The sequence below is a fragment of the Pleurodeles waltl genome, chromosome 2_2 (assembly GCF_031143425.1).
Source record: "Pleurodeles waltl isolate 20211129_DDA chromosome 2_2, aPleWal1.hap1.20221129, whole genome shotgun sequence".
Taxonomy (NCBI): Eukaryota; Metazoa; Chordata; class Amphibia; order Caudata; family Salamandridae; genus Pleurodeles; species Pleurodeles waltl.
The window spans coordinates 976,417,196-976,442,769 of NC_090439.1; the positions used below are offsets into that span (position 1 = coordinate 976,417,196).

The 25,574-nt window shown below is 45.7% G+C and overlaps 1 protein-coding gene across 3 annotated transcripts in view; it reads left to right on the forward strand.

Moving 5' to 3' along the window:
* COL14A1 (collagen type XIV alpha 1 chain) overlaps positions 1-25,574 on the forward strand; it is a 443,381-nt gene that overhangs the window by 380,962 nt on the left and 36,845 nt on the right. For all 3 annotated transcript variants that reach the window (XM_069220679.1, XM_069220680.1, XM_069220681.1), the window contains 4 exons: positions 16,411-16,464; positions 19,747-19,842; positions 24,514-24,567; positions 24,928-24,981. In XM_069220679.1, coding sequence (XP_069076780.1) covers positions 16,411-16,464; positions 19,747-19,842; positions 24,514-24,567; positions 24,928-24,981 — 258 coding nt within the window. The remainder of the gene's footprint in view (positions 1-16,410; positions 16,465-19,746; positions 19,843-24,513; positions 24,568-24,927; positions 24,982-25,574) is intronic.

Below are 25,574 nucleotides of genomic sequence, written 5' to 3' on the forward strand. Positions count from 1 at the left end.
CCAAATCACTGGGCTGCTTTGCTGTCTCCCCTCTCTTTGTAACCATGTGGCACCAACAACATTGGAAAGAGACACCGGCACTGACTGTGGGGGACCCCTCTGCGGCCGGAAGTGAGCCTAACCCACTGGAAGGGTTTGTGAAAGTCACTCTAGAGAAACTGGACTCTATCCTGATGGCCATCAGAGATTTAAAAGAGAGCTTGGAGCACAAAATTGACACCGTGGTGGTGGATCTAGGCTTGCTTTTGGTGGACCATCATAAACTAGCTGACTGCATCACAACCACAGAATCAACCCTCTAGGAGATAGTCCCAGTGACGAGGGACTTTGCAAACCCGCCTGCAAGATGTAATGGAGAGAGTCTGAATACTGGAAAAGCGGGCTGAAAACCCGGATGGCCAACCTCAGAGAAGCAACATTCAAGTGGTGGGGATGCATGAGAGAGTGGCGGGCATGGACATGATTGCTTTTCTTGAAGGCTGGCAACATCGCATACCGTGGCTTGCCCTGGAATGGGTGCACAGAGTGCCAGCACACCCTGTTGTGGCCTGCCTTTGTGTTTCGTGATTGTGATCACATATTTAAATGCGCAGTTGAGCTGGAAAAGATTTGTGTTGATAATAGCAAGGTGATGATCTTCCTGGACTTCACCCTGACGGTTCAGAAACAGAGGGTCTTATTTCTGGCAGCCAAGTGGAAGCTCAGGGAGCTGGACATTAAGTATGCCATACTATACCCAGCGCGCCTGAGATTTATTACTGTCAAGGAACCGTGTTCTTCTTGGGCCCTAGGGAGGTGACTTGAGTGGAATCCGGAGGAACAGACGATTGCCAGACAACCACGATCCTGGCACTGATCGGGACATGGGGGAGGGGTGACCCAACAGTTGCCCAGACACGGCAGGCCCAGAGAAGTGCAGTAGAGTCAGCAGGCAAACTGACAGCTTGGGACTTAGAGAAGCGCTCACCATCTGTCAAAGGCGGTGCGGATGGATCAGATTCGGGCCCCATCTCCAGCTACCCCAGGTCACCCGCAGACAGCTGATACCATCCACTTATCTCACTTGGATTTGATGTTGCACTTGTTGTGGGGGGGCTGTGAAGATGGCATTGGACTTCCTTACCTCTGCTGGTTACCCTTGCTTTCTGCCTGGGGGGGCTCCTGTGGCGCAGTTGTTTGCTCCTCCCTGTTTACATAGCAGGGTGCAAGCCAGCTCCGCTGGGGCTCTTTTCTTTTCTGGGGACTCCATCTTGTTCCTATTACCCCAAACACTGCAGTGTAGGTGACTTTTTGGCCTACCGGTTTGTTTGATGTAGTATACTTGTTTGCCTTACTGCCCTAGGGAGGGGAGTTGGGGTTTTCTTCTAGTTGTTTCAGTTTGCATTACAATGGATGTCTGCTCTCTCTGCAACTATAGCTGGCTCTATAAGCAGAACAGTTGTCAGCCCTCATATGATGGGCAACTACTAGGAGTTACTTCCTGAACACGGGAGATAACATTACTGCCTACAAACTCCTCCCCTGGAATGTGGGGGGACTTGAATAATATATTTAAGTGTTATAAGCTACAGGATTAACTGCAGAGCAGAGATGTCCATGTAGTGCTATTGCAGGAGAGGGATCATCTAAATGCCAGGGAGGAGGTGGCATTGTTTAAGCACTGGAGAGGGCATTGGATCTACACCACATTCTTGGCCTTTGCTAGAGGAACCTAAATTTAGGTATGACTGTGTGTCCCCTTCCATGTCATCAGTGAGAGAGCAGACCCTGAGGTTCACTGTTCTGTTCTTACGGGCCACTTAGATGGCTGTGATATCTCCTTTTTCAATATGCACCTAACATTGACCAGCTCCTGTTCATTGACAAGATGTCCCAAATCATCTCCTATAATGCCATGTGCAATGTTTATTAGGTGTCACTTAAATTGTGGTGCTAATGTGGACCTAAATCACTCCCAACCTCCATTGCAGGACTCCCCTACCACTCATGTGGCCAGAAGGTTCTCTGCCTGACAACTTCACTGAGGTTTGATAGACGGGTGGTGCCATCTCCTCCTGCAAGACTGGGACTACTCGTTCTACTTGACCGTGCATTTCCTTAATTTCCGCCTGGACACCTTCTATGCTCACCTGACATGTTGAAAGCCATCTTAGATATAGAATATTTGTCTAGAACCATTTTGGATTAGAAGCCCTTGCTGTTGACACTGCGATGGGGGAGCCCAGCTGTGCATCCTGGCGTCTGAAGACCAAGTGTTTCGCAAAACTGCTCCGGAAAATATTGGGTACTTTTTGCAGAAAATGAGATACTGCCTCCTCAATCCTAACTTATTAGGAGGCTGTGTATGTAAAAATCAGTGGGGGTATGACAAACCCTTTTGGGGGACCTGGTACTTCACTAGTGAACCCTTAGGAAGTTGGAACGGGCGTGCCCTGAGAGGCCGAGGGGTTGATGTAGACCGACACCAACCCCTTTTGGAAGCGAAAGAAAAGGTAGCCGAACACGTACAGTTCCTCCGCTGCTTTGGTTAGAAGCACTATATGATCCATGGACACAATGAGCATTTTTGTATGTCGTACCAGTTTGAGGTTAGTTTAAAGTTTTTGATTTTTGTGGTGGCGAGTGTTCTTTTGTCCATGATGGCGAAAATCTCTTAGTCATATCGCTGTAATAATTTGGCAGGATTTGCCCAAGCTCTGCTTGTAGTCAAATAGGCTTCTTAAGGAATATGGAAATGCCATATAGTTGCCAGCGCAGTACAATATTATACTTATTTAATATTTATTTTCTGCATGTACCACAATCAACACCACACCTAATTTTGAGAAATTCAGATACTTTGAATTTTGATTAAAGAAATCGGAATATGGTGGAAAGAGAAGTGGAAATATTTTTCTGCCATATCAGCACGCTGCATAACACTCCATGTAGCTATTTTTTATATTGCATATCCATTTTTATTTTTCACTATTACATGCATTTAATTATTTACAGAATTGTATAAAGGTCTACCAACCCCCAACGGTGGCCTCAGCACTTATGTACTTACGTTACACTTACTTTCAGTTTGATCCACTGGATGACAATGTAAGATCACCTGCTATTACATGGTTTTTGGTCAAATGTGGAAGTCAGAATTAGTAATTTTTTGCTGTCTGCCAAAGCTACAACCAGGTGAAATATTGTTTTGCATCTGCAAAATTCTGGTATCTGTTCCATGGCTCACACGACCTGAAATGACGTAAACCCATCATAATCACAGTGTAATTTAACGGTAACCCGCCAAAATTAACAAGAAACCCATTGAATTTGGCCAGATGTTAGCAAGTCTGCTCAGTGTGTGAAACCTTGACAGTGGTGTATTTTGAGTGTTTTGTTGAATATTTTCAACCACTGCTAGCTAGCTTACACTGTGTGGTGCGTTGTTTGCACTCTGCAGATCTTGCTAGATAATGCTCAATGCAGCAGTCTGTACGTTTGCAGCATTCTGGTGGCCAACAGAAGCTGTTTACAATAGGGGGTTAGTACAAAGGCAGTCTTGTAAGCTAATATTAAATAGTGATGTGAAGGTAGATTGAGGACCAGCAACGGATAATCTGCAGGTAAATATTTCAGCAAATGATATCCGGTGTTCCACCAGGACTTCCCATCCTCCAAAACCTTGGCGAACTCGAGGGCAGATCACATCACCACATTTGAATGCTTTTTCTCAAATTCTAAAGGTAGTCTGCAATGCAGTTGGTAAGCAAGGTTTTGCAGGTAAATACATAGTACTGCTACCAAGTAGCGGGGGATGTAAGTTATAAAATGATCATAAATAATTGGTTGGAGTTTGTTGGAAAATGGCCCTCTCTGAAGGGCCACCCCAAACCTTTTGCCTTCCTCCTCCTCTTTTTTTCTGGCCTCGTTTTTGTTGGCTTTAATACTCTGAGCACTTTACTACTGCTAACCAGTGCTAAAGCACGTGTGCTCTCTCCCTAAAATTTGGTAACATTCGATCATACCCAATTGGCATATTTAATTTACTCAAAAATCCCTAGTAAAGTGCACTATATGTGCCCAGGGCCTGTAAATTAAATGCTACCAGTGGGTCTGCAGTACTGATTGTACTTCCCACATAATTAGCCCCTCTTACCATTTCTCAGGCCTGCCACTGCAGAACCTCTGTGTGCAGTTTATGCTGCCATTTCGATTTGCCAAGGTAAACCTCTTCCCAGGTCTAAACCTTCCCTTTTTGTTATACATAAGTCACCCCTAAGGTAGGCCTTAGGCAACCCCGAGGGCAGGGTAAAGTGTACTTAAAAGACAGGACATGTACATTTAACCGTAACCTGTCCTAGTAGTGAAAAACTCCTGAGTTAGTTTTTCACTACTGCAAAGCCTAGCTCTTCCATAGGTTTGCATTGGGATTACCTTATTACATTCTATGAGTGTAATTTCTAACTTTGACAAGATAGATATTTTGAGTTTGGTTCCCTATACTCAATTTAAAATCACCTCTTATTGTGAAGTTGGATTTTAAGTTGCATGTTTGAAAATGCCACTTTTAGAAAGTGGGCATTTTCCTACTTAAACCATTCTGTGCCTTCTGCCTGTCTCATAAACTCGTCTGGGGTGGGTGACAGCTGGACTTTGTGCCTTCCCTCCAGACAGCCACACACAAAGGGAGCTTAGGTGTGCCTAATGGGCCATTCACTTCCTGTTGGCCCCTTCCTGGGCTGGATGGGAGGGAGAAGCTGACACTTGGACCTGAAAGGGCTGGGCCCCGACACAAGGAGCTGCATACCTGTGAGAAAGTAGCCTCTTTCTAGCCTTGTTACCCCCACTTTTGGCCTGTTTGTGAGTGTATGTCAGGGTGTTTTCACTGTCTCACTGGGATCCTGCTAGCCAGGGCCCAGTTCTCATAGTGAAAACCCTATGTTTTCAGTATGTTTGTTATGTGTCACTGGGACCCTGCTAGTCAGGACCCCAGTGCTCATAAGTTTGTGGCCTATATGTATGTGTTCCCTGTGTGGTGCCTAACTGTCTCACTGAGGCTCTGCTAACCAGAACCTCAGTGGTTATGCTCTCTCGTTTCTTTCAAATTGTCACTAACAGGCTAGTGACCAATTTTACCAATTTACATTGGCTTACTGGAACACCCTTATAATTCCCTAGTATATGGTACTGAGGTACCCAGGGTATTGGGGTTCCAGGAGATCCCTATGGGCTGCAGCATTTCTTTTGCCACCCATAGGGAGCTCTGACAATTCTTACACAGGCCTGCCACTGCAGCCTGAGTGAAATAACGTCCACGTTATTTCACAGCCATTTTACACTGCACTTAAGTAACTTATAAGTCACCTATATGTCTAACCTTTACCTGGTAAAGGTTAGGTGCAAAGTTACTTAGTGTGAGGGCACCCTGGCACTAGCCAAGGTGCCCCCACATGGTTCAGGGCCAATTCCCCAGACTTTGTGAGTGCGAGGACACCATTACACGCGTGCACTACATATAGGTCACTACCTATATGTAGCTTCTCAATGGTAACTCCGAATATGGCCATGTAATATGTCTATGATCATGGAATTGCCCCCTCTATGCCATCCTGGCATAGTTGGCACAATCCCATGATCCCAGTGGTCTGTAGCACAGACCCTGGTACTGCCAAACTGCCTTTCCTGGGGTTTCACTGCAGCTGCTGCTGCTGCCAACCTCTCAGACAGGCTTCTGCCCTCCTGGGGTCCAGCCAGGCCTGGCCCAGGATGGCAGAACAAAGAACTTCCTCTGAGAGAGGGTGTTACACCCTCTCCCTTTGGAAAATGGTGTGAAGGCAGGGGAGGAGTAGCCTCCCCCAGCCTCTGGAAATGCTTTCTTGGGCACAGATGTGCCCAATTCTGCATAAGCCAGTCTACACCAGTTCAGGGGACCCCTTAGCCCTGCTCTGGCGCGAAACTGGACAAAGGAAAGGGGAGTGACCACTCCCCTGACCTGCACCTCCCCTGGGAGGTGTCCAGAGCTCCTCTAGTGTGCTCCAGACCTCTGCCATCATGGAAACAGAGGTGCTGCTGGCACACTGGACTGCTCTGAGTGGCCAGTGCCACCAGGTGACGTCAGAGACTCCTTCTGATAGGCTCCTTCAGGTGTTGCTAGCCTATCCTCTCTCCTAGGTAGCCAAACCCTCTTTTCTGGCTATTTAGGGTCTCTGTCTCTGGGGAAACTTTAGATAACGAATGCAAGAGCTCATCCGAGTTCCTCTGCATCTCTCTCTTCACCTTCTGCCAAGGAATCGACTGCTGACCGCGCTGGAAGCCTGCAAAACTGCAACATAGTAGCAAAGACGACTACTGCAACTCTGTAACGCTGATCCTGCCTCCTTCTCGACTGTTTTCCTGGTGGTGCATGCTGTGGGGGTAGTCTGCCTCCTCTCTGCACTAGAAGCTCAGAAGAAATCTCCCGTGGGTCGACGGAATCTTCCCCCTGCAACCGCAGGCACCAAAAAGCTGCATTACCGGTCCCTTGGGTCTCCTCTCAGCACGACGAGCGAGGTCCCTCGAATCCAGCAACTCTGTCCAAGTGACTCCCACAGTCCAGTGACTCTTCAGTCCAAGTTTGGTGGAGGTAAGTCCTTGCCTCCCCACGCCAGACTGCATTGTTGGAAACCGCGACTTTTGCAGCTACTCCGGCCTCCGTGCACTTCCGGCAGAAATCCTTTGTGCACAGTCCAGCCTGGGTCCACGGCACCCTAACCTGCATTGCACGACCTCCTAAGTTGTTCTCCGGCGACGTGGGACTTCTTTGTGCGACTTCGGGTGAGCACCGTTTCACGCATCCTCGTAGTGCCTGTTTCTGGCACTTCTCCGGGTGCTACCTGCTGCTGAGAGGGCTCCTTGTCTTGCTCGACGTCCCCTCTCTCTCCTGACGCAATTTGCGACATCCTGGTCCCTCCTGGGCCACAGCAGCATCCAAAAATGCTTACCGAACGATTTACAGCTAGCAAGGCTTGTTGGCGGTCTTTTGGCGGGAAAACACTTCTGCACGACTCTCCCCGGCGTGAGGGATCCGTCCTCCAAAGGGGAAGTCTCTAGCTGTTGTCGTTCCTGCAGAAACCTAAGCTTCTTCTGTCCAGTAGAAGCTTCTTTGCACCCACAGCTGGCATTTCCTGGGCATCTGCCCATCTCCAACTTGCTTGTGACTTTTGGACTTGGTCCCCTTGTTCCACAGGTACCCTCAACTGGAAATCCATTGTTGTTGCATTGCTGGTTTGTGTCTTTCCTGCAGTATTCCCCTATCACGACTTCTTTGTCCTTTGGGGAACTTTAGTGCACTTTGCACTCACTTTTCAGGGTCTTGGGGTGGGCTATTTTTCTAACCCTCACTATTTTCTAATAGTCCCAGCGACCCTATTAAGGTCACATAGGTTTGGGGTCCATTCGTGGTTCGCATTCCACTTTTGGAGTATATGGTTTGTGTTGCCCCTATCCCTATGTGTCCCCATTGCATCCTATTGTAACTATACATTGTTTGCACTGTTTTCTAAGACTATACTGCATATTTTTGGTATTGTGTATATATATCTTGTGTATATTTCCTATCCTCTCACTGAGGGTACACTCTGAGATACTTTGGCATATTGTCATAAAAATAAAGTACCTTTATTTTTAGTATAACTGTGTATTGTGTTTTCTTATGATATTGTGCATATGACACTAACTGGTACTGTAGGAGCTTCACTCGTCTCCTAGTTCAGCCTAAGCTGCTCTGCTAAGCTACCATTATCTATCAGCCTATGCTGCTAGACACCCTATACACTAATAAGGGATAACTGGGCCTGGTGCAAGGTGCAAGTACCCCTTGGTACTCACTACAAGCCAGTCCAGCCTCCTACATTGGTTGTGCAGCGGTGGGATAAGTGCTTTGAGACTACTTACCACTCTTATCATTGTACTTTTCATAAGAGAAAAATATACAAAACAAGTTCAGTGTATATACACATAACCAAAAAGTTTTGCATTTCCTCTTTTCACTCTTTTCTAAGTGCTGAAAAGTATTTCTAACTTTCTAAAAAGTTCTTAAAAGTTTTAAAAGTTTTTTTTCTGTCTTTCTAAAAGTTCTGAAAACTTTTTTCTCTTTTTCTATCACTTTAACTCTCTCTAAAAATGTCTGGCACAGGCCAAAATGTTGATCTGTCCAAACTTGCATATGATCACCTTAGCTGGAAAGGAGCAAGGAGTCTCTGCATAGAGAGAGGTTTGAGTGTAGGGAAGAATCCTTCCTTGGAATTGTTACTTAACATGCTTAGAGAACAAGATAAGGCTAAAAGTGCCCCATCTGTTGAAAAAGTAGCTAATGGTTCCCAATCTGATCCAGGGACTCCCCCAGGAAAAGATTCAGGAAAGAAACTTCCAAGCCTGCCCATTACTAGACAGTCTAGCATAGTTGGTACTGATGTTGAGTCACACCATACAGATAGTGTTGTCTCACATCATAGCAAAAGCATTCATTCTCATCACAGTAGAAATGATGTTTCTGTTAGCCAAGCTGTTAAGGTGCCCTCTGTAAGGGACAGGTCTCCTTCTGTCCATTCTCATCATACTTCTGTTTCAAGACATGTCCCTCCCACCCACCCTGATGACAGATTGTTAGAAAGGGAGCTCAATAGATTGAGAGTGGAACAAACCAGACTAAAGCTCAAGAAGCAACAGCTGGATTTGGATAGACAGACTTTAGAAGTAGAGAAGGAGAGACAGAAACTGGGTTTAGAAACCCATGGTGGCAGCAGCAGTATTCCCCATAGTCATCCTGCAAAAGAGCATGATTCCAGGAATCTGCACAAGATAGTTCCCCCTTATAAGGAGGGGGATGACATTAACAAGTGGTTTGCTGCACTTGAGAGGGCCTGTGCTGTACAGGATGTCCCTCAAAGGCAGTGGGCTGCTATCCTATGGCTATCATTTAGTGGAAAAGGTAGGGATAGGCTCCTTACTGTGAAAGAAAATGAAGCTAATGATTACAAAGTTCTTAAGAATGCACTCCTGGATGGTTATGGCTTAACCACTGAACAATACAGGATAAAGTTCAGAGAGACCAAAAAGGAGTCTTCACAAGACTGGGTTGATTTCATTGACCATTCAGTGAAGGCCTTGGAGGGGTGGTTACATGGCAGTAAAGTTACTGATTATGACAGCCTGTATAACTTGATCCTGAGAGAGCATATTCTTAATAATTGTGTGTCTGATTTGTTGCACCAGTACTTGGTGGACTCTGGTCCGACCTCTCCCCAAGAATTGGGAAAGAAGGCAGACAAATGGGTCAGAACAACGGTGAACAGAAAAGTTCATAGAGGGGGTGACAAAGATGGCAATAAGAAGAAAGATGGTGAAAAATCTCAAGATAAGCATGGGGATAAGGGTAAAACCAAAGATCCCACTTCAAATCTTAAACACTCTTCAGGGGGTGGGGATAAAGCAAATTCTTCCTCTTCTTCTCAACCTACACAATTTAAAAAGCCTTGGTGCTTTGTGTGTAAAAATAGAGGCCATAGGCCAGGGGATATGTCCTGTCCAGGTAAACCCCCTGAGCCTACCACCACTAATACATCAAGCTCTAGTGCCCCTAGCAGTAGTGGTACTAGTGGTGGGACTGCTGGCAACAGTCAAGTTAAGGGTGTAGTTGGGTTCACTTATGGGTCCATCATAGAAACTGGGGTAGTCAGTCCCAAGACAGTTTCTGTCACACCTAGTGGCATTGGCCTTGCCACACTGGCTGCTTGTCCCCTTACAATGGATAAGTACAAGCAGCCAGTTTCAATAAATGGTGTTGAGGCCTTGGCCTACAGGGACACAGGTGCCAGTATCACTTTGGTGACTGAAAGCCTAGTGCACCCTGATCAACACATCATTGGACAACAGTATAAGATTATTGATGTCCATAACTCCACTAAGTTTCTTCCCTTAGCTATAATTCAGTTTAGTTGGGGTGGAGTTACTGGCCCTAAGCAGGTGGTGGTATCAACTAGCTTACCTGTAGACTGTCTCTTAGGTAATGACCTAGAGGCCTCAGGTTGGGCTGATGTAGAGTTTTATGCCCATGCAGCCATGCTGGGCATCCCAGAGGAATTGTTCCCTCTCATTTCTACTGAAATGAAAAAGCAAAGGAGAGAAGGCCTGAAAACTCAGGATCCCTCTCCATCAACAGGTAAAAAGGGTATCACAGAATCCCCTAACCACCCTGCCATTCAGGATACCATTCCTGTGGTGGGAGAAACCTTTCCTGGGGTGGCACCTGTTCCAAGGGAATCATCAGTTGGCAAAACTGTACTCCCTGAGGTGGAAGTACCTCTCTGTGGGATAACTAACATTGGTGAGAAAAAGTTTTAGTTAACATGGAGCATCCCTCCAACCCTCCCAGAGAAACTTTAGTGCAGAAACTCTGCACTGCCTCACAACACTTAGGACAGCATCCCTGCCCTAGTGTGGAGCTCATAGGACAGCATCCCTGCCCTGCTCCAACCCAAGAGAAACAGCATCCCTGTTCTCTCTTCCAGCCATATGGACAAAGTTTTTGCCCAGCTATGGCTTTTCTGAGACAGCATCCCTGTCTGGCATTTCCATCACTACAAATAGGTTCAGTGGACAATTCCCACTGCTCTAAACTAAAACTTACTGATAGAAACTCTGAAAATACATCTTCACATTGTTGCTTAGCTAAAAAACTTCAAACAGGGTGGTTTACATCCCCACAGGGAAGTAACCATATAGTGGATGATAAAGGGAGTAACCAGTCTATTGCAGAGCTACTCTCTACTTATCACCACTTAGACAATAAAGTCTCAACTGGCCAAGGTTAGCCTTATTGTCCTTCGTTTGGGGGGGGGGTTGTGTGAGAAAGTAGCCTCTTTGTAGCCTTGTTACCCCCACTTTTGGCCTGTTTGTGAATGTATGTCAGGGTGTTTTCACTGTCTCACTGGGATCCTGCTAGCCAGGGCCCAGTGCTCATAGTGAAAACCCTATGTTTTCATTATGTTTGTTATGTGTCACTGGGACCCTGCTAGTCAGGACCCCAGTGCTCATAAGTTTGTGGCCTATATGTATGTGTTCCCTGTGTGGTGCCTAACTGTCTCACTGAGGCTCTGCTAACCAGAACCTCAGTGGTTATGCTCTCTCATTTCTTTCAAATTGTCACTAACAGGCTAGTGACCAATTTTACCAATTTACATTGGCTTACTGGAACACCCTTATAATTCCCTAGTATATGGTACTGAGGTACCCAGGGTATTGGGGTTCCAGGAGATCCCTATGGGCTGCAGCATTTCTTTTGCCACCCATAGGGAGCTCTGACAATTCTTACACAGGCCTGCCACTGCAGCCTGAGTGAAATAACGTCCACGTTATTTCACAGCCATTTTACACTGCACTTAAGTAACTTATAAGTCACCTATATGTCTAACCTTTACCTGGTAAAGGTTAGGTGCAAAGTTACTTAGTGTGAGGGCACCCTGGCACTAGCCAAGGTGCCCCCACATGGTTCAGGGCCAATTCCCCGGACTTTGTGAGTGCGGGGACACCATTACATGCGTGCTCTAAATATAGGTCACTACCTATGTGTAGCTTCACAATGGTAACTCCGAATATGGCCATGAAACATGTCTATGATCATGGAATTGCCCCCTCTATGCCATCCTGGCATAGTTGGCACAATCCCATGATCCCAGTGGTCTGTAGCACAGACCCTGGTACTGCCAAACTGCCTTTCCTGGGGTTTCACTGCAGCTGCTGCTGCTGCCAACCCCTCAGACAGGCTTCTGCCCTCCTGGGGTCCAGCCAGGCCTGGCCCAGGATGGCAGAACAAAGAACTTCCTCTGAGAGAGGGTGTTACACCCTCTCCCTTTGGAAAATGGTGTGAAGGCAGGGGAGGAGTAGCCTCCCCCAGCCTCTGGAAATGCTTTCTTGGGCACAGATGTGCCCAATTCTGCATAAGCCAGTCTACACCGGTTCAGGGGACCCCTTAGCCCTGCTCTGGCGCGAAACTGGACAAAGGAAAGGGGAGTGACCACTCCCCTGACCTGCACCTCCCCTGGGAGGTGTCCAGAGCTCCTCCAGTGTGCTCCAGACCTCTGCCATCTTGGAAACAGAGGTGCTGCTGGCACACTGGACTGCTCTGAGTGGCCAGTGCCACCAGGTGACGTCAGAGACTCCTTCTGATAGGCTCCTTCAGGTGTTGCTAGCCTATCCTCTCTCCTAGGTAGCCAAACCCTCTTTTCTGGCTATTTAGGGTCTCTGTCTCTGGGGAAACTTTAAATAACGAATGCAAGAGCTCATCCGAGTTCCTCTGCATCTCTCTCTTCACCTTCTGCCAAGGAATCGACTGCTGACCGCGCTGGAAGCCTGCAAAACTGCAACATAGTAGCAAAGACGACTACTGCAACTCTGTAACGCTGATCCTGCCGCCTTCTCGACTGTTTTCCTGGTGGTGCATGCTGTGGGGGTAGTCTGCCTCCTCTCTGCACTAGAAGCTCCGAAGAAATCTCCAGTGGGTCGACGGAATCTTCCCCCTGCAACCGCAGGCACCAAAAAGCTGCATTACCGGTCCCTTGGGTCTCCTCTCAGCACGACGAGCGAGGTCCCTTGAATCCAGCAACTCTGTCCAAGTGACTCCCACAGTCCAGTGACTCTTCAGTCCAAGTTTGGTGGAGGTAAGTCCTTGCCTCCCCACGCCAGACTGCATTGTTGGAAACCGCGACTTTTGCAGCTACTCCGGCCTCCGTGCACTTCCGGCGGAAATCCTTTGTGCACAGTCCAGCCTGGATCCACGGCACCCTAACCTGCATTGCACGACCTCCTAAGTTGTTCTCCGGCGACGTGGGACTTCTTTGTGCGACTTCGGGTGAGCACCGTTTCACGCATCCTCGTAGTGCCTGTTTCTGGCACTTCTCCGGGTGCTACCTGCTGCTGAGAGGGCTCCTTGTCTTGCTCGATGTCCCCTCTCTCTCCTGACGCAATTTGCGACATCCTGGTCCCTCCTGGGCCACAGCAGCATCCAAAAACGCTTACCGCACGATTTACAGCTAGCAAGGCTTGTTGGTGGTCTTTCGGCGGGAAAACACTTCTACACGACTCTCCACGGCGTGCGGGATCCGTCCTCCAAAGGGGAAGTCTCTAGCCCTTGTCGTTCCTGCAGAAACCTAAGCTTCTTCTGTCCAGTAGAAGCTTCTTTGCACCCACAGCTGGCATTTCCTGGGCATCTGCCCATCTCCGACTTGCTTGTGACTTTTGGACTTGGTCCCCTTGTTCCACAGGTACCCTCGACTGGAAATCCATCGTTGTTGCATTGCTGGTTTGTGTCTTTCCTGCAGTATTCCCCTATCACGACTTCTTTGTCCTTTGGGGAACTATAGTGCACTTTGCACTCACTTTTCAGGGTCTTGGGGTGGGCTATTTTTCTAACCCTCACTATTTTCTAATAGTCCCAGCGACCTTCTACAAGGTCACATAGGTTTGGGGTCCATTCGTGGTTCGCATTCCACTTTTGGAGTATATGGTTTGTGTTGCCCCTATCCCTATGTGTCCCCATTGCATCCTATTGTAACTATACATTGTTTGCACTGTTTTCTAAGACTATACTGCATATTTTTGGTATTGTGTATATATATCTTGTGTATATTTCCTATCCTCTCACTGAGGGTACACTCTGAGATACTTTGGCATATTGTCATAAAAATAAAGTACCTTTATTTTTAGTATAACTGTGTATTGTGTTTTCTTATGATATTGTGCATATGACACTAACTGGTACTGTAGGAGCTTCACTCGTCTCCTAGTTCAGCCTAAGCTGCTCTGCTAAGCTACCATTATCTATCAGCCTATGCTGCTAGACATCCTATACACTAATAAGGGATAACTGGGCCTGGTGCAAGGTGCAAGTACCCCTTGGTACTCACTACAAGCCAGTCCAGCCTCCTACAATACCCCCTGTAGCTTTTCTTGGAAGTCTGTCTCACTTGAAAATCACAGCTGGGTAGAAACACAAGACCCGTGACACCACCAGCTCAGTACTTTTCTAGACCTGTGACTACTCTGCCTGGAAGAAGAACTGCTGTGATGCTTAAAGGACTGATACTCTGCCAGATCCTGCCTTGCTGGACTCTTGCCTTGCTGAGCTGCCGAGCTGCCTGCTGTTCCCCTGCCTGGGTGAGAAGGACTGGACCTGCATGCTGTCTTGCCTCTTGTTTCCTGAAGTCTCAGGGACACAAAAGACTTCCACCAATCCTGCTACAGCCCGTGGACTCTGTCAACTGTGACTCTTGCCGTGCCATGTGGTGCCAACCCAGTCCTGGGCCCTTGGAAGTGAGTTTGCCTGGCTGTTCCTGCACAGAACTGTGCACTGACCTCACTGCGCCAATCGGAACCGATGCTTCGCCTTTGATGCTTCACTACCCCATCACCACTGTTATATGGATCGAGGACACTGCATCGTTGTCAACGACATTGTGCCGCTGCTGCAGGGATCGGAGCACCGCATTGCCGACTGCGCAACGCATCGTCCCCTCTACGTGGCCCGGAACCAATGAATCTCAAGGACCAAGATACACTTGCTCAGTGGGTCCTGCGTGTGTCTTGTAGGTGGCCTTCGCTTCATCATGGTCAGCCTGAACGTTTTACTTCAGCCTGGTCTAGTGCGACCAGATGACCCTGGTTGGCACTTTCTGCTTCTAAGCACTACAGTTTCATTTATTCTTAAAAAATCATATATCTGCTTCTACTTAAGGATTTTTCTCATTTTAGTTTTCTTTTGCTCCTAAAAATATACTTTATTTTTCTAACCTAGTGTGGAGTATTTTGTGGTGTCTTCATTGTCTTACTGCTTCTGTGTTACACAAACACTTTACATATTGCCTCTTAAGTTAAGCCTGACTGCTCAGTGCCAAGGTACCAGAGGAAGGGCATAGGATGATTTAGGTGCCTTACCCTAACTAGGATTGTGGTCCTTACATAAACAGGGTGCATACCTCTGCCAATTAGAGGCCTAATTTCGAATATATGTTAATTTGATTTCTGAGAAACTAATTTTACAACTGTTGGTAGTTATGAACAAAGGAAATGTGTCTTTACAGCTATTAAGCATGGTCACAAGATCTAGGATTCCAGGAATCCTGCCTGATGGTTACAGACAGTTAACTGCAGACTATGTAGTGCTGGCAAATGGGCTGGCACATCATTAAAAATGTTGTGTGTGTGTTTTGTGCTGACCCGTAACCCAAGATCTCCCTTGAGACTGGGAATCATTCCATGCTGTTCCTTCCATGTCAGCTCTCACCTGAGACCCTTCAAGAAAGGCCTGAGGTCTACTGAGATTCTGCAGTCAGCTGCCTGTCTAGAGAAGAGGTGTGTGATGACAGGAATCTTTCATAATGTGATGGACCCGACTGTAGGATATGGATATGCCTGCCTCCGAAACCCTCTTGAGCTGTGTAAATGTCCTAACGTGCATTCTGTAAAGACCTCACAGGTTATGCAAGCCTCACACTTCCATCTAAAGCATTCCGATGCCCTGGCCTAGATCCCCATTGACCCAAGGGTAGGCAGCTGCCTTATGATGCTACCATAAAACACCACATGAGGACGTCCGGTTGCAACAAATAGCCTCAAAATGAGTCTTGTTGATTAGTGGGAAAGGGAAGCCCAAATGCCAAACTGTGGCCCAAATTTGCAAGAATCTGGTGCATCAGTACTAATGCGCCAGATTATTTGGGCCCCCCCACCACCACCTAACAACACCATGGGTACACGTTAGGCCAACAGTGTGGCGCTTTGCAGCACTAGCGTCAAAAATGTTTACGCTAGTGCAACAAAGTGCAAGGAGGCCCGTTGACTTGAGTGGGTGCATCCTTTTAACACCTGCTTTGAGCAGGCGTCAAAAATTAAAGATGACACCAAAAATGGTGCAATTAAATGTTGTAGATTTCATTGCGCCATTTTTACGGCCCTCCTAACGCCGGAACGCCCCCTTGTATACATTGAGCCTGGCACAGGCATAAAGTGGCACAAGGGGTCGCAAAGTAGCACAATGCATGCATTGCACCACTTTATAAATATGGCGCAGCAATTTTTGCCTCGTTGAGCCACATTAGTGTAAAAACAATGACGCTAATGTGACGCATGGAGGCGCTAGGGCCTCGTAAATCTGTCCCTCTGTTTTTTTTTACTGGAACTACTGCTTGCCTAAGTAGTTAGGTTTGTGCAATAGCAATGCTACAAAAGAAAGAAACAAAGAGTATGAATCTTAAGGATGTAACTCTATAGCTCTGCTACGATTTCACAGCTTATATTACTGTGACAAGATCTGTAAATGTGTAACGCTTGTTAAATGAAGATGCTGCTGCCTCATGTCTGCTTGTGCCTTACACTAAGTACTTTACTTATCTCTTGCAGGGTGGGCCTGGTATCCGGGGTCCAAAGGGCCAGCAAGGAGAGTCTGGTCAGACAGTAAGTCATCTGCATGGTATACAGTTCCGCCTGGTCTGCTCAATGTAGTGCTTACTTGCAGACTGTGCATGCTAATTTTGTTTCTGCAACCTTTCATCATGGGCCTTTAATGCACAACAATGAGTACGGGATTGTTTGGTAAGAAAGGAAAAGAAAATAGCATAGGACTAACATTTGGAAGCCGTAGGATTCAAAGGACCTGGAAAGGGGAAGAGATCTTTCAGAAGAGGAGACAGCTGGAAGGGTAGGTCTGAGACCACAGACCACATGTTATGCCCCTGCAGTAAGCTGCTCTTGTTTCAACAACTGTTACAAGCACCTTCTCCTCCATATTGTTCACTGCAACTCCCCCACACACACGTTTATATTGATATGTATAGCTAAAAACAGCACCTACGTACATAGTCTGCTTCAAGGCCCTGAGGAACAGAGGTCGAATTACATAGTTGAATTATGTAGAATGTGCAAGTTTTGGAAATTAACACCAAACCGCTCCAAAAACGGTATCTTCACCAAATAACCAGCGGAAAACGGACAGGTGCAAACAACATTCCCAACTTGCCAGTGCTGAACTGGCTGCTCGGGGTGCGGCGTTGCCAGATGTACCAGCTAGAAAGGTACAGTGTGGCCTGTGTTTTGTGGCCCTGTCGAAGCCCACACACTGACCCCTTTAAGCTGCACCAGTGTCGGACTGGCCTGTAGTGCAGTCAGGTGGGGCCCGATGGCCTGGTTTGACAGGTCAGTCTGTGAGCCGGGTTTTTAGCAGTTCGTGCGGCTGTTTCATGGCCAGTTGGGCTGGTTTTTACTGTTGATTTCCCCGTTGCCAGAAAACATAGGCAGCAGCAAACATAAATGCATGCAGTCCCCCAAACTTTACACAACACACTTGCAGCCTATCTTTACTAGTTCAGAACTTACCTGATTTCCAGAATAGGCCACTTTGTTTATAGATATTTGGGGCCAGATGTACAAATGGCTTTAGTATTTCTTAATGAACCGAATCGCAAATTCGGTCCGTTAAGAAATGTTACTTTGCCTTTTCAGATGTACAAAGACCAATAGGGAATCGCAAAATTCCATTTCTACCCAGTAAAAATCACATTTTGCAATTCCCAAATAGGAAATCGCAAATAGAGATTTCCTATTAGCAATGTCCTATGCACATTTACAAAGCATTTCCTAAATGCGATATGTTAATTTAGGAAATGCTATTACCATAGACTCGAAGTCGATGGTAACCATGGGGCAGATGTACAAAATTCCTATTTTGTATTTCCTAAATAGCAAACCCTAAGGACTCGCTATTTATGAAATGCAAAACGGAATGTTCAAAGATAGAGATTTTCTAATGACAACTCCTACAGACTAGAAATCGCTATTGAAGAAATGCTACACCATTCGTTCCTATGGGCCTAAAGGTATGAACTGTTTTGTATTTCCAAATGTGCAATTTCCCAATAGGAAATCGCAAATTAGAAAATGCAAAAGCAAGTTTGCCTAGGGGCCTACAGCACCCCTTGATGCACTCCAAAAAAAGTAGTGCACATGTAAAGCACACAGATGCCCTAGGGGCATTTGTGCGCTACATGGCACTTTAAAAAATGCATTTTTTTAAACTTGCACATGGGGCCTGATTTAGAGTTGGGAAGGACGGGTTACTCTGAAATAGACCTGAAAGATATCTTGTTAGCCAAATCGCAAGAGCCATTGGGTAGAGTGCACTAGTAATACAGTGGACAGGATATTCCGTCATGTTTGTGACAGAGTATCCCGTCTGCCGATCTCTCAATCAGTCCCTAATTTTCTTTGTAAAATTGACTACTCACTGGAAAAAACAGTGCAAAGGGCACAGGCGCCTGTGCAATACTGTTAAACATGAGAGTAATCTATGTAAACAGCCCCTGGTTTAGCAATGATCATGTGCCACGTGATGGTTGTATGTCAGTAACAGACGCAAATATCATGACTACAATATTGTGTCCCAAATATAATTTACAAAAGTATCATCCAGTTAAGTGTAGACTTTCTATTACAACTCCGAAGGAGTGATATTTCTGTACACCACCTGGGTGATGAAAATTATGGTTTTGTTTTTATATGTATGTAGAAATGTACGGATCATTCCAAACATGCAGCTAGAACCCTGCTATTTAAATGAGGGCTCTACTTTGTGACCCTGTCTGAAACTGATTGCCCTGTCTCCCCAGCACAAAGCGCCGCATTACATATGGGCTTGTAGTCCTGAGTGGGGCCAGTACCAGAAGTTACAGGCCTGTAAATTACTTTCCCCATCGAGGGCTCCTCAGGTCTGGTGTGTCTTTTTTTCCTGTAGCAGCTGAAGTTTCCAGATGAAATATCTGGCAAAACCATGTGCAGCTAGAAGCATAAACGCCAATTCCTACTTGTTATTCCCCCGAAATTGATTGTAATGTAGCGTAATTCCGTTTCTCCCCCCTTGAATTACAGACCGACTTGTTATTATTCATTACAAGGGGGAGGAATTACCAGGCCATTCTCTGGCACACTCATAAAAGGCATTGCTGCTGTTAAGTTGCTTGAGATGTATATGGTATTCCTTTAATGAGTTAAAACCGCCCTGTCTGCCTGAAGCAGGTTTCTGGTTATCTTGCCCTTTGTACTCAACTTTATGCAACGTTGTTCATACTATCTTGCATAAATCTCTCAATTATAGTAGACATATGCTTCCTTTAGTTACTATTATGGATAGAGTGAGAAAGGTAAGTCAAATAAAGCCCTCCTTCAGAATGATCCATTCATTTTGCATCAAGCGCTAATACTTCTTTGCACTCGCTTTTAGATTACAAGATGTGTAAACTCTGCTCGTTTTTAAGATTTTCCCCACACAGATTTTGTCAGGGAAGCCCTGGAGAAATTTACAGCTGGGAAAAAGGTTGGAAAGAGGGAAAATCTTCCGTAATTGGGTGTGCAGACTCCAGTATCCCAAGTTACTCCTCATTCTGACCTCATTAGTTGAATGGAGGATGAGGTGATAGTTTGTTGGGAAATATCTCACAGTGTAGTCTTGGTTTTGCTATTGGGTTTGTTGCTGAGGGAACTCTGGCCATCTTGGAATGGCTCCCTAAGTTGTCTCTCAGCATGATACCAGACACCCTGCAGGGACCAAGGCTTAGCAAGATTGTTGATACATTGCATTAAATAGGGATGCTGTTTGGGAAGAGATTAAAGACTGTTGTCAATGTCTTTGCCTGAAATGTATTTCTGATATGTGCTCATTGTCTTAACATGTGATGTTGCTTTTAGGGACCAGAAGGAGTACGTGGAGAACCAGGCTCAAGAGGACCACAAGGACCTCCTGGGCCTCAGGGTCCAAGCGGGCATTCGATCCAGGGGCCCACTGTAAGTCTACTCTGTGTTTTACTGCCTTATTCACGTATTGTTCTGTTGTTTCTCAGTGCTAGCATTACAATGTGCTTGTGTGGAGCTAAGCCAAACAACAGTGAATAATCCATATGTTCAGAAATACATTAATAGAAGTAATTTTAAGTTATATAGTTTAAAACCCTTCTTCAAATTTTTCAAGTTCTTGGTATTACAACGCTAACTTGTGCATGTAAGATAGTGCTGCAAGAAAGCGTGGCCTTTTATGCAGCAGCCTGGTGCACGTGCAGCTGAGAGTGGCTGTGCTGCAGATCAGTGTGTCCTGGGACAATACCACATTAGTCCCCTGAAGCTACTTGGTTTCAGGAAAGAGAAGTGGCCTTGGTTTCGGTAGTGGCCCCAAAGAGTGTGAATGATAAGTAAAACACCTGTAGCAAGAAGGTGCAAGATTCCAGTAAGTCCTAACACTGACACCTGCAGGAGGTTGAGAGCATAATACATGCTGCATGGGGGCCTTTGCAGTTGATGTGTTTGTTTCTTTGCAATCAGTGGTCTGCACCAGTATATTTTATTCTAAGTAGGTTCCCATAGCTGCAGGTCACGGTTAAAGCAAGTAGCCATGAAGGTGAGGTTGCTGTCATGTGGCCGGGTGAAGTAGATGGACTGTGGTGGACAGAAATGGGGATTGTAAATGATTAGGCACCATTGGCACCTTAAATTAAGCTTGTATGAGGCCTAAATCAAGTACCTGGTCACTTGAGGTGATACTGTGGCTGCATGATCCATGTTCAGAGCAAGCATGAGCCTTTTCATGTGCACCTGGGGCTCGATGTGTCACTTCAATTTACAGTTGCAATGCCTGCAGTTTGCAAAATCACGGACTTTGTGGTGTAAAGTGCAAGGATGTAATGTATGGAAGGCTTTTTGTGTGTAGGAAAACCCTATTTCACTCACAAAATGCCTTTTATGACTCGTACCGTATTGCAGTTAAGAGACTGCATTGAAAGTGTGTCCCCTTTCAAAGAGCAATTCGCCTTGACTTTTGCAATAGCAACTGTTGACAGAAATCATTGATTGGATACTGACACCTGAGTTTTAGCAGTATCTGATGGGGGAGAGTGTAGTGATTGGAGATTTAACAAAGGGGGAGGTATGTTCCAGGGAAACATTTTTTTAAATCAGCACCTGTCCCTTCAGTGGATATGGATGCTTTCCGATTTGGCAGTGCACATGTATGAACAAAGGACTTCCCTTGCTGTCCCGATATTCTCTTCTCGTTGCAAGGGATTACAGATTGCGACCTGTCTGCCACTTCACAACATACGAATGGACAATGTGTGAAGCAGCCTATCAGTTCATAAGTCGCATCGTAAGTTGTATCCCTCTTTGCATACCAGTTGATGTGCAAATTGCAAAGCTGGTTTGTGAACAGGGACTAGTACAATAGGCCCTAAGTCTCATGTCCTGTGCTAGTTTTCCAAGAGTGAACAGGCACATAGTGCTGCTCCAGCTGTGATAGTTGCTGAAACCACAGGGACACAGCTTCTGTTAGAGCACACAGTCCTGAAACACTGGATTTCTGCCTGGAAAACTATGCTTTTATTGCCTTGCCCCAAGGTGCACTTGAAATGTACAAAGAATCCTGTTTTACTAAAGGAATGTTGTACTGGAGTATGACCTGTCCTGGTCCTACCGATCACTATTGTAAAAGAGGTGCCACAAGAGAGACAGGTGCGGCCGTCTGGCCTGAGCGAGAGGGCCACTTGTCCGGCCATCTTGCAACTAAGAGTAAAGAGAGCTTTGAGGCTATCCTGGGTGCAGACTCACATGGTGGAACCTGAAGCCTGGGCTTTCATTTTTTTCTGGGTACCCAAAATGGACCCATCCCTTAGGGGCTGGATAAAGAGCCACTCTGTGCTTAGAAGTGTTGTGTGACTTTGCACACTGCGCATCTGAGTCATCTGAAGCGGTTAAAGCTCTGCTCCCAAGCTTTATTGAGTGTTAGTGATGTTAGTGGTCTCACAAGAATACGCCATTTTATTTGTTCTGTGTTTGTTTTGGTGCGGTTGGCCGTGTAAGTTTGTGCTTTCTCCGTGGCTGCAGTTAACTGGCAGTCAGATAGTCTTCTCACTGGAAAAACAGGCGCCATGTTCTTCCATTGCCATCACTGCTGTTCTTGCTGTGTTGTTACTCCTCGGTAGTCTATTCATCAGTTTCCTTGGGATACTGAGAAGCTGAAGTTGGGTGATCTAGTTAGGAGCGCACAGCGGCATATGCCACCACTGTTCTTTCTTTGTCTACCAGAGATACGTAGGGTTGGAATACGACCATATAAACCAAAAGCCTGTGTATCACCTGACTAACATGATGCTCCAGTGACAACATTTGGCTGACAAACAGCTATTTGACCTTGTTGATGTAGTATTACATCTGCTAACAGATTCCTCTAGACTTGATATACTGTTCTTGCTAAATATGTAACTTTTGAACACACTTTATTTTTGTCATTGTTCAGCACTAGCTAGTTCTGCTCCATCCATTGTGTGAAAACTTTCAGATAGATGTTTGATGAGGTTGATTCAGCCCTGGTTTTCCAGATGAGCGTGATAACAGTTGGATATTAAAATGTTTGCTATCAACCCCTATACTGGCTCAATCAGGAAACCCTGTAGTGGGTTTAGTTACACATTTAATCATATTGACCAGAATGGAAACTCTTATGGGAGCACTGTATCACCTTATCACGCCTGTGCATCATTACAGTATACCGTGAGCTCATTTCAGAGTATTGTGAACAGCCTGGGACTCTCTTGTGGTCCACAGTGCAATATAAAGAATGTGGGGACAGTCTACAACTACAATATATATCTACAGGTATGGCATATTTCACAAGTTCAGGCAGTATCAAGTTAAACACTTCACTAGACTTATGATCTTGATGTTACAGTTTCCCACTTTCTTAAACTATAAATCAGGGAAGACACCCCTGTTTTTTGCCATTCCCGATCACATTAGAGTAGAACTACAAGCAAAGGAGTACGCTCTTCACACTAAATAATACATGCTCCAATTTTCCTGGAATCATTCAAGCCTTACCTGTTGCACGTATCCTAGCAACAATGTCAAAACATCCTTTGGAGATTAGCTTGGCTTTGTAGATTTAGAAGAAGGAGGTTTGGAATCTCCTTGTGTCATCTATGAAACTTTGTTCTGGAGGAACCAGCTTACTGATGTCCTTTGTGATCAAGTAATCTTTTATCTTTGTAAAAGTAAACTTTGGTACCACTCCCCCACATACCCTGTTGAATAACATGGAATGATTGACAGGTATAATGTCTTATTAGAGATGTTTAGGTGACCTCTCTCTCCCTAAGGTGCCATGGAAGTAAACATAAGGGATACAAGCTGGAATGTATCAATGTTAGAAAAAGTAATGACCTAAAAGGCATGTAATATGATTTTTACAGCGGAGTTGGTGTTTTTTTTTGTTGCTTAACTTGCTATGAAAAGGGACAGCAATGCGCCCAACCCCCGCTGTGGTGCGCCATGTGGGGTTGGGTGGTCATAAGGGGTTGGCCGAAGGGGCTTGCAGCAGGTCAGATTGTATGGTAACCCCTGCCATGCATGGGTTTGGGTAGATATAGGGGCTTAGCCACAGGGTCTGACCACAGGCGGTGGTTGGATTAATGTATGGTAATTAAAATTACATTTAAAAAAAACATAAATTCACTTAAACAACCAAAGGTTACAGGGACTTTATAGTAAGTTCTGAATTTACTCTCACAAAACCATAGAAATTCAGCAGTTATAGTTAGAGTTATTTCAAGTAACTACATCTCACACCCTTAGGTAACTATGACTTGCCCATTACCCCAAATATTACAGCACTCATGACAACTTCTATAACATTATTAAAAATATAAATAAAACATTAGCAGTCAAATTATTGAAGAAAAAAACTGTGCATGGCGGGGGCGGGAGTTATAGTTACCTTATGTCGCGGGTTATAGTTACTTGAAATAACTCTTAACTACAACTGCTGAACTTCGATGGTTCTGTACGAGTAAATTCAGAACCTAACTATAACGTCCCTGTAACCTTTGGTTTTAAAAGTGAATTTCTGTGGGGGGTTTTCATGCTATTTCCTAACTGTAAAGGGGAGGGAGGTGAGTATAAAAGAATCTGTTTACTTTTTATAACAACTAAAGACAGTATGCCTACCATTTATTCAAACAGATGTTTCGTTGGCGTTGACAGACAAAACCCACGTTGATTATAGCACCTGCACTTCACAAATTTTCTTTAAACAGGTTGACAGATATGATTTTCAGATGATAGCACGTTTTAATTCCTAAACCCCAGGAATCTGCTTGATGCGGAGTAAATGTAATTATTAATTTATGAAGTTCAGGAAACAATTTTCAAAACCCAAAGAGCACTCGCGCGCACACACGCACGCACGCAAATACACACACACACACTCAAATGCACACACACTCACACACACACAGATGCAAACACACACACTCTCCATAGTAATATGAGTTTGATGGATGCCCAAGGAAGAGTTTGCTTTGCGCTCACTAATTTGAGTGGAGCCGTACCTCGGAGGCGATGAATGCCGCACAGCTGCCTGCAGTGGTATGTACCTGGTATGTACAGTGACTAAATGTAACTCTTTCTCGGCAGGGACCAGCAGGGGAAAAAGGAGACAAGGGAGATATGGGTCTTCCCGGCCAACAGGTATTTACCGTCACATTCGCTTCAATCTCCCAGGAGTGCGTGGAGCGGCAGCTGCACTCGGACAAAAATACAGCATTTAGCGGCACACAAGGGGCGAGACTTCTGTGTATGCTGCAGGCGGCTAACATCGCGATGTTCAGTTGTTTGAAACTGGGAGTGTGACATGAATGTGTAATAAAGTGTGATGATTAAGGTGGGCCTGGAGGGGTGTGCTGTGGCGCCATTGTCATCTTCTGCAGCAGCCTGCGCATGCGCAGACGCGCGCCTTAGCCCCGTCGCACGTGGGCGCATCCACGCTGAGCAGGTGACACTCTTGAAAAAGTGCGGTTTCTAAAATGTCATTTGTTTGGTTGTGCTCAGGGCATTCCAGGAGGGTCGGGATCGCCTGGACGGGATGGGACCCAAGGCCCCAGGGTAAGAATCGTTTATTTGGCAAATATTCTTGAAACTGCGTATATTCTGTGGTGGCAACAATCACTGCAAGAAAACGAAGGGTCTCTGTCAATTTTTACTAAAGCCCCTCAGAGACGCCAGGCCTTAGAGCAATAAAATAAGTGACATTGGGCGTAAAAATGGACGAGAAACCCCAGGTAGGGACTTTTTCTATACATGAAATACAGGAGCTGGAAATCTCTATTTAAGTTATAAAGACGAATTACAGAGAACCTTAGCTGGCTGTCTGTCTGTCTGTCTGTCTGTCTGTCTGTCTGTCTGTCTGTCTATCTGTCTATCTATCTATGTATCTGTCTATCTATGCCACTCTGTACACCTCTCTGCGCCTCTTTTGAGTTTACCTCCATATTTAACGGTTGTAGTCTCCCCACCTCACACACACACACTGTTTACCTCCATCCTGTGTGTTTTTTGCTCCGTCTCATCTGTAAAGCACTCCTCCTGCCTTGTGGCCGGGTCCCTGCTATAGAAATACTGCTCATAAATAAAATATAAAAAAATGTTTTACTAGGTGTCTGCCAGTCTGTCTGTTTCTCTCATTGTTTGGCCTGTCT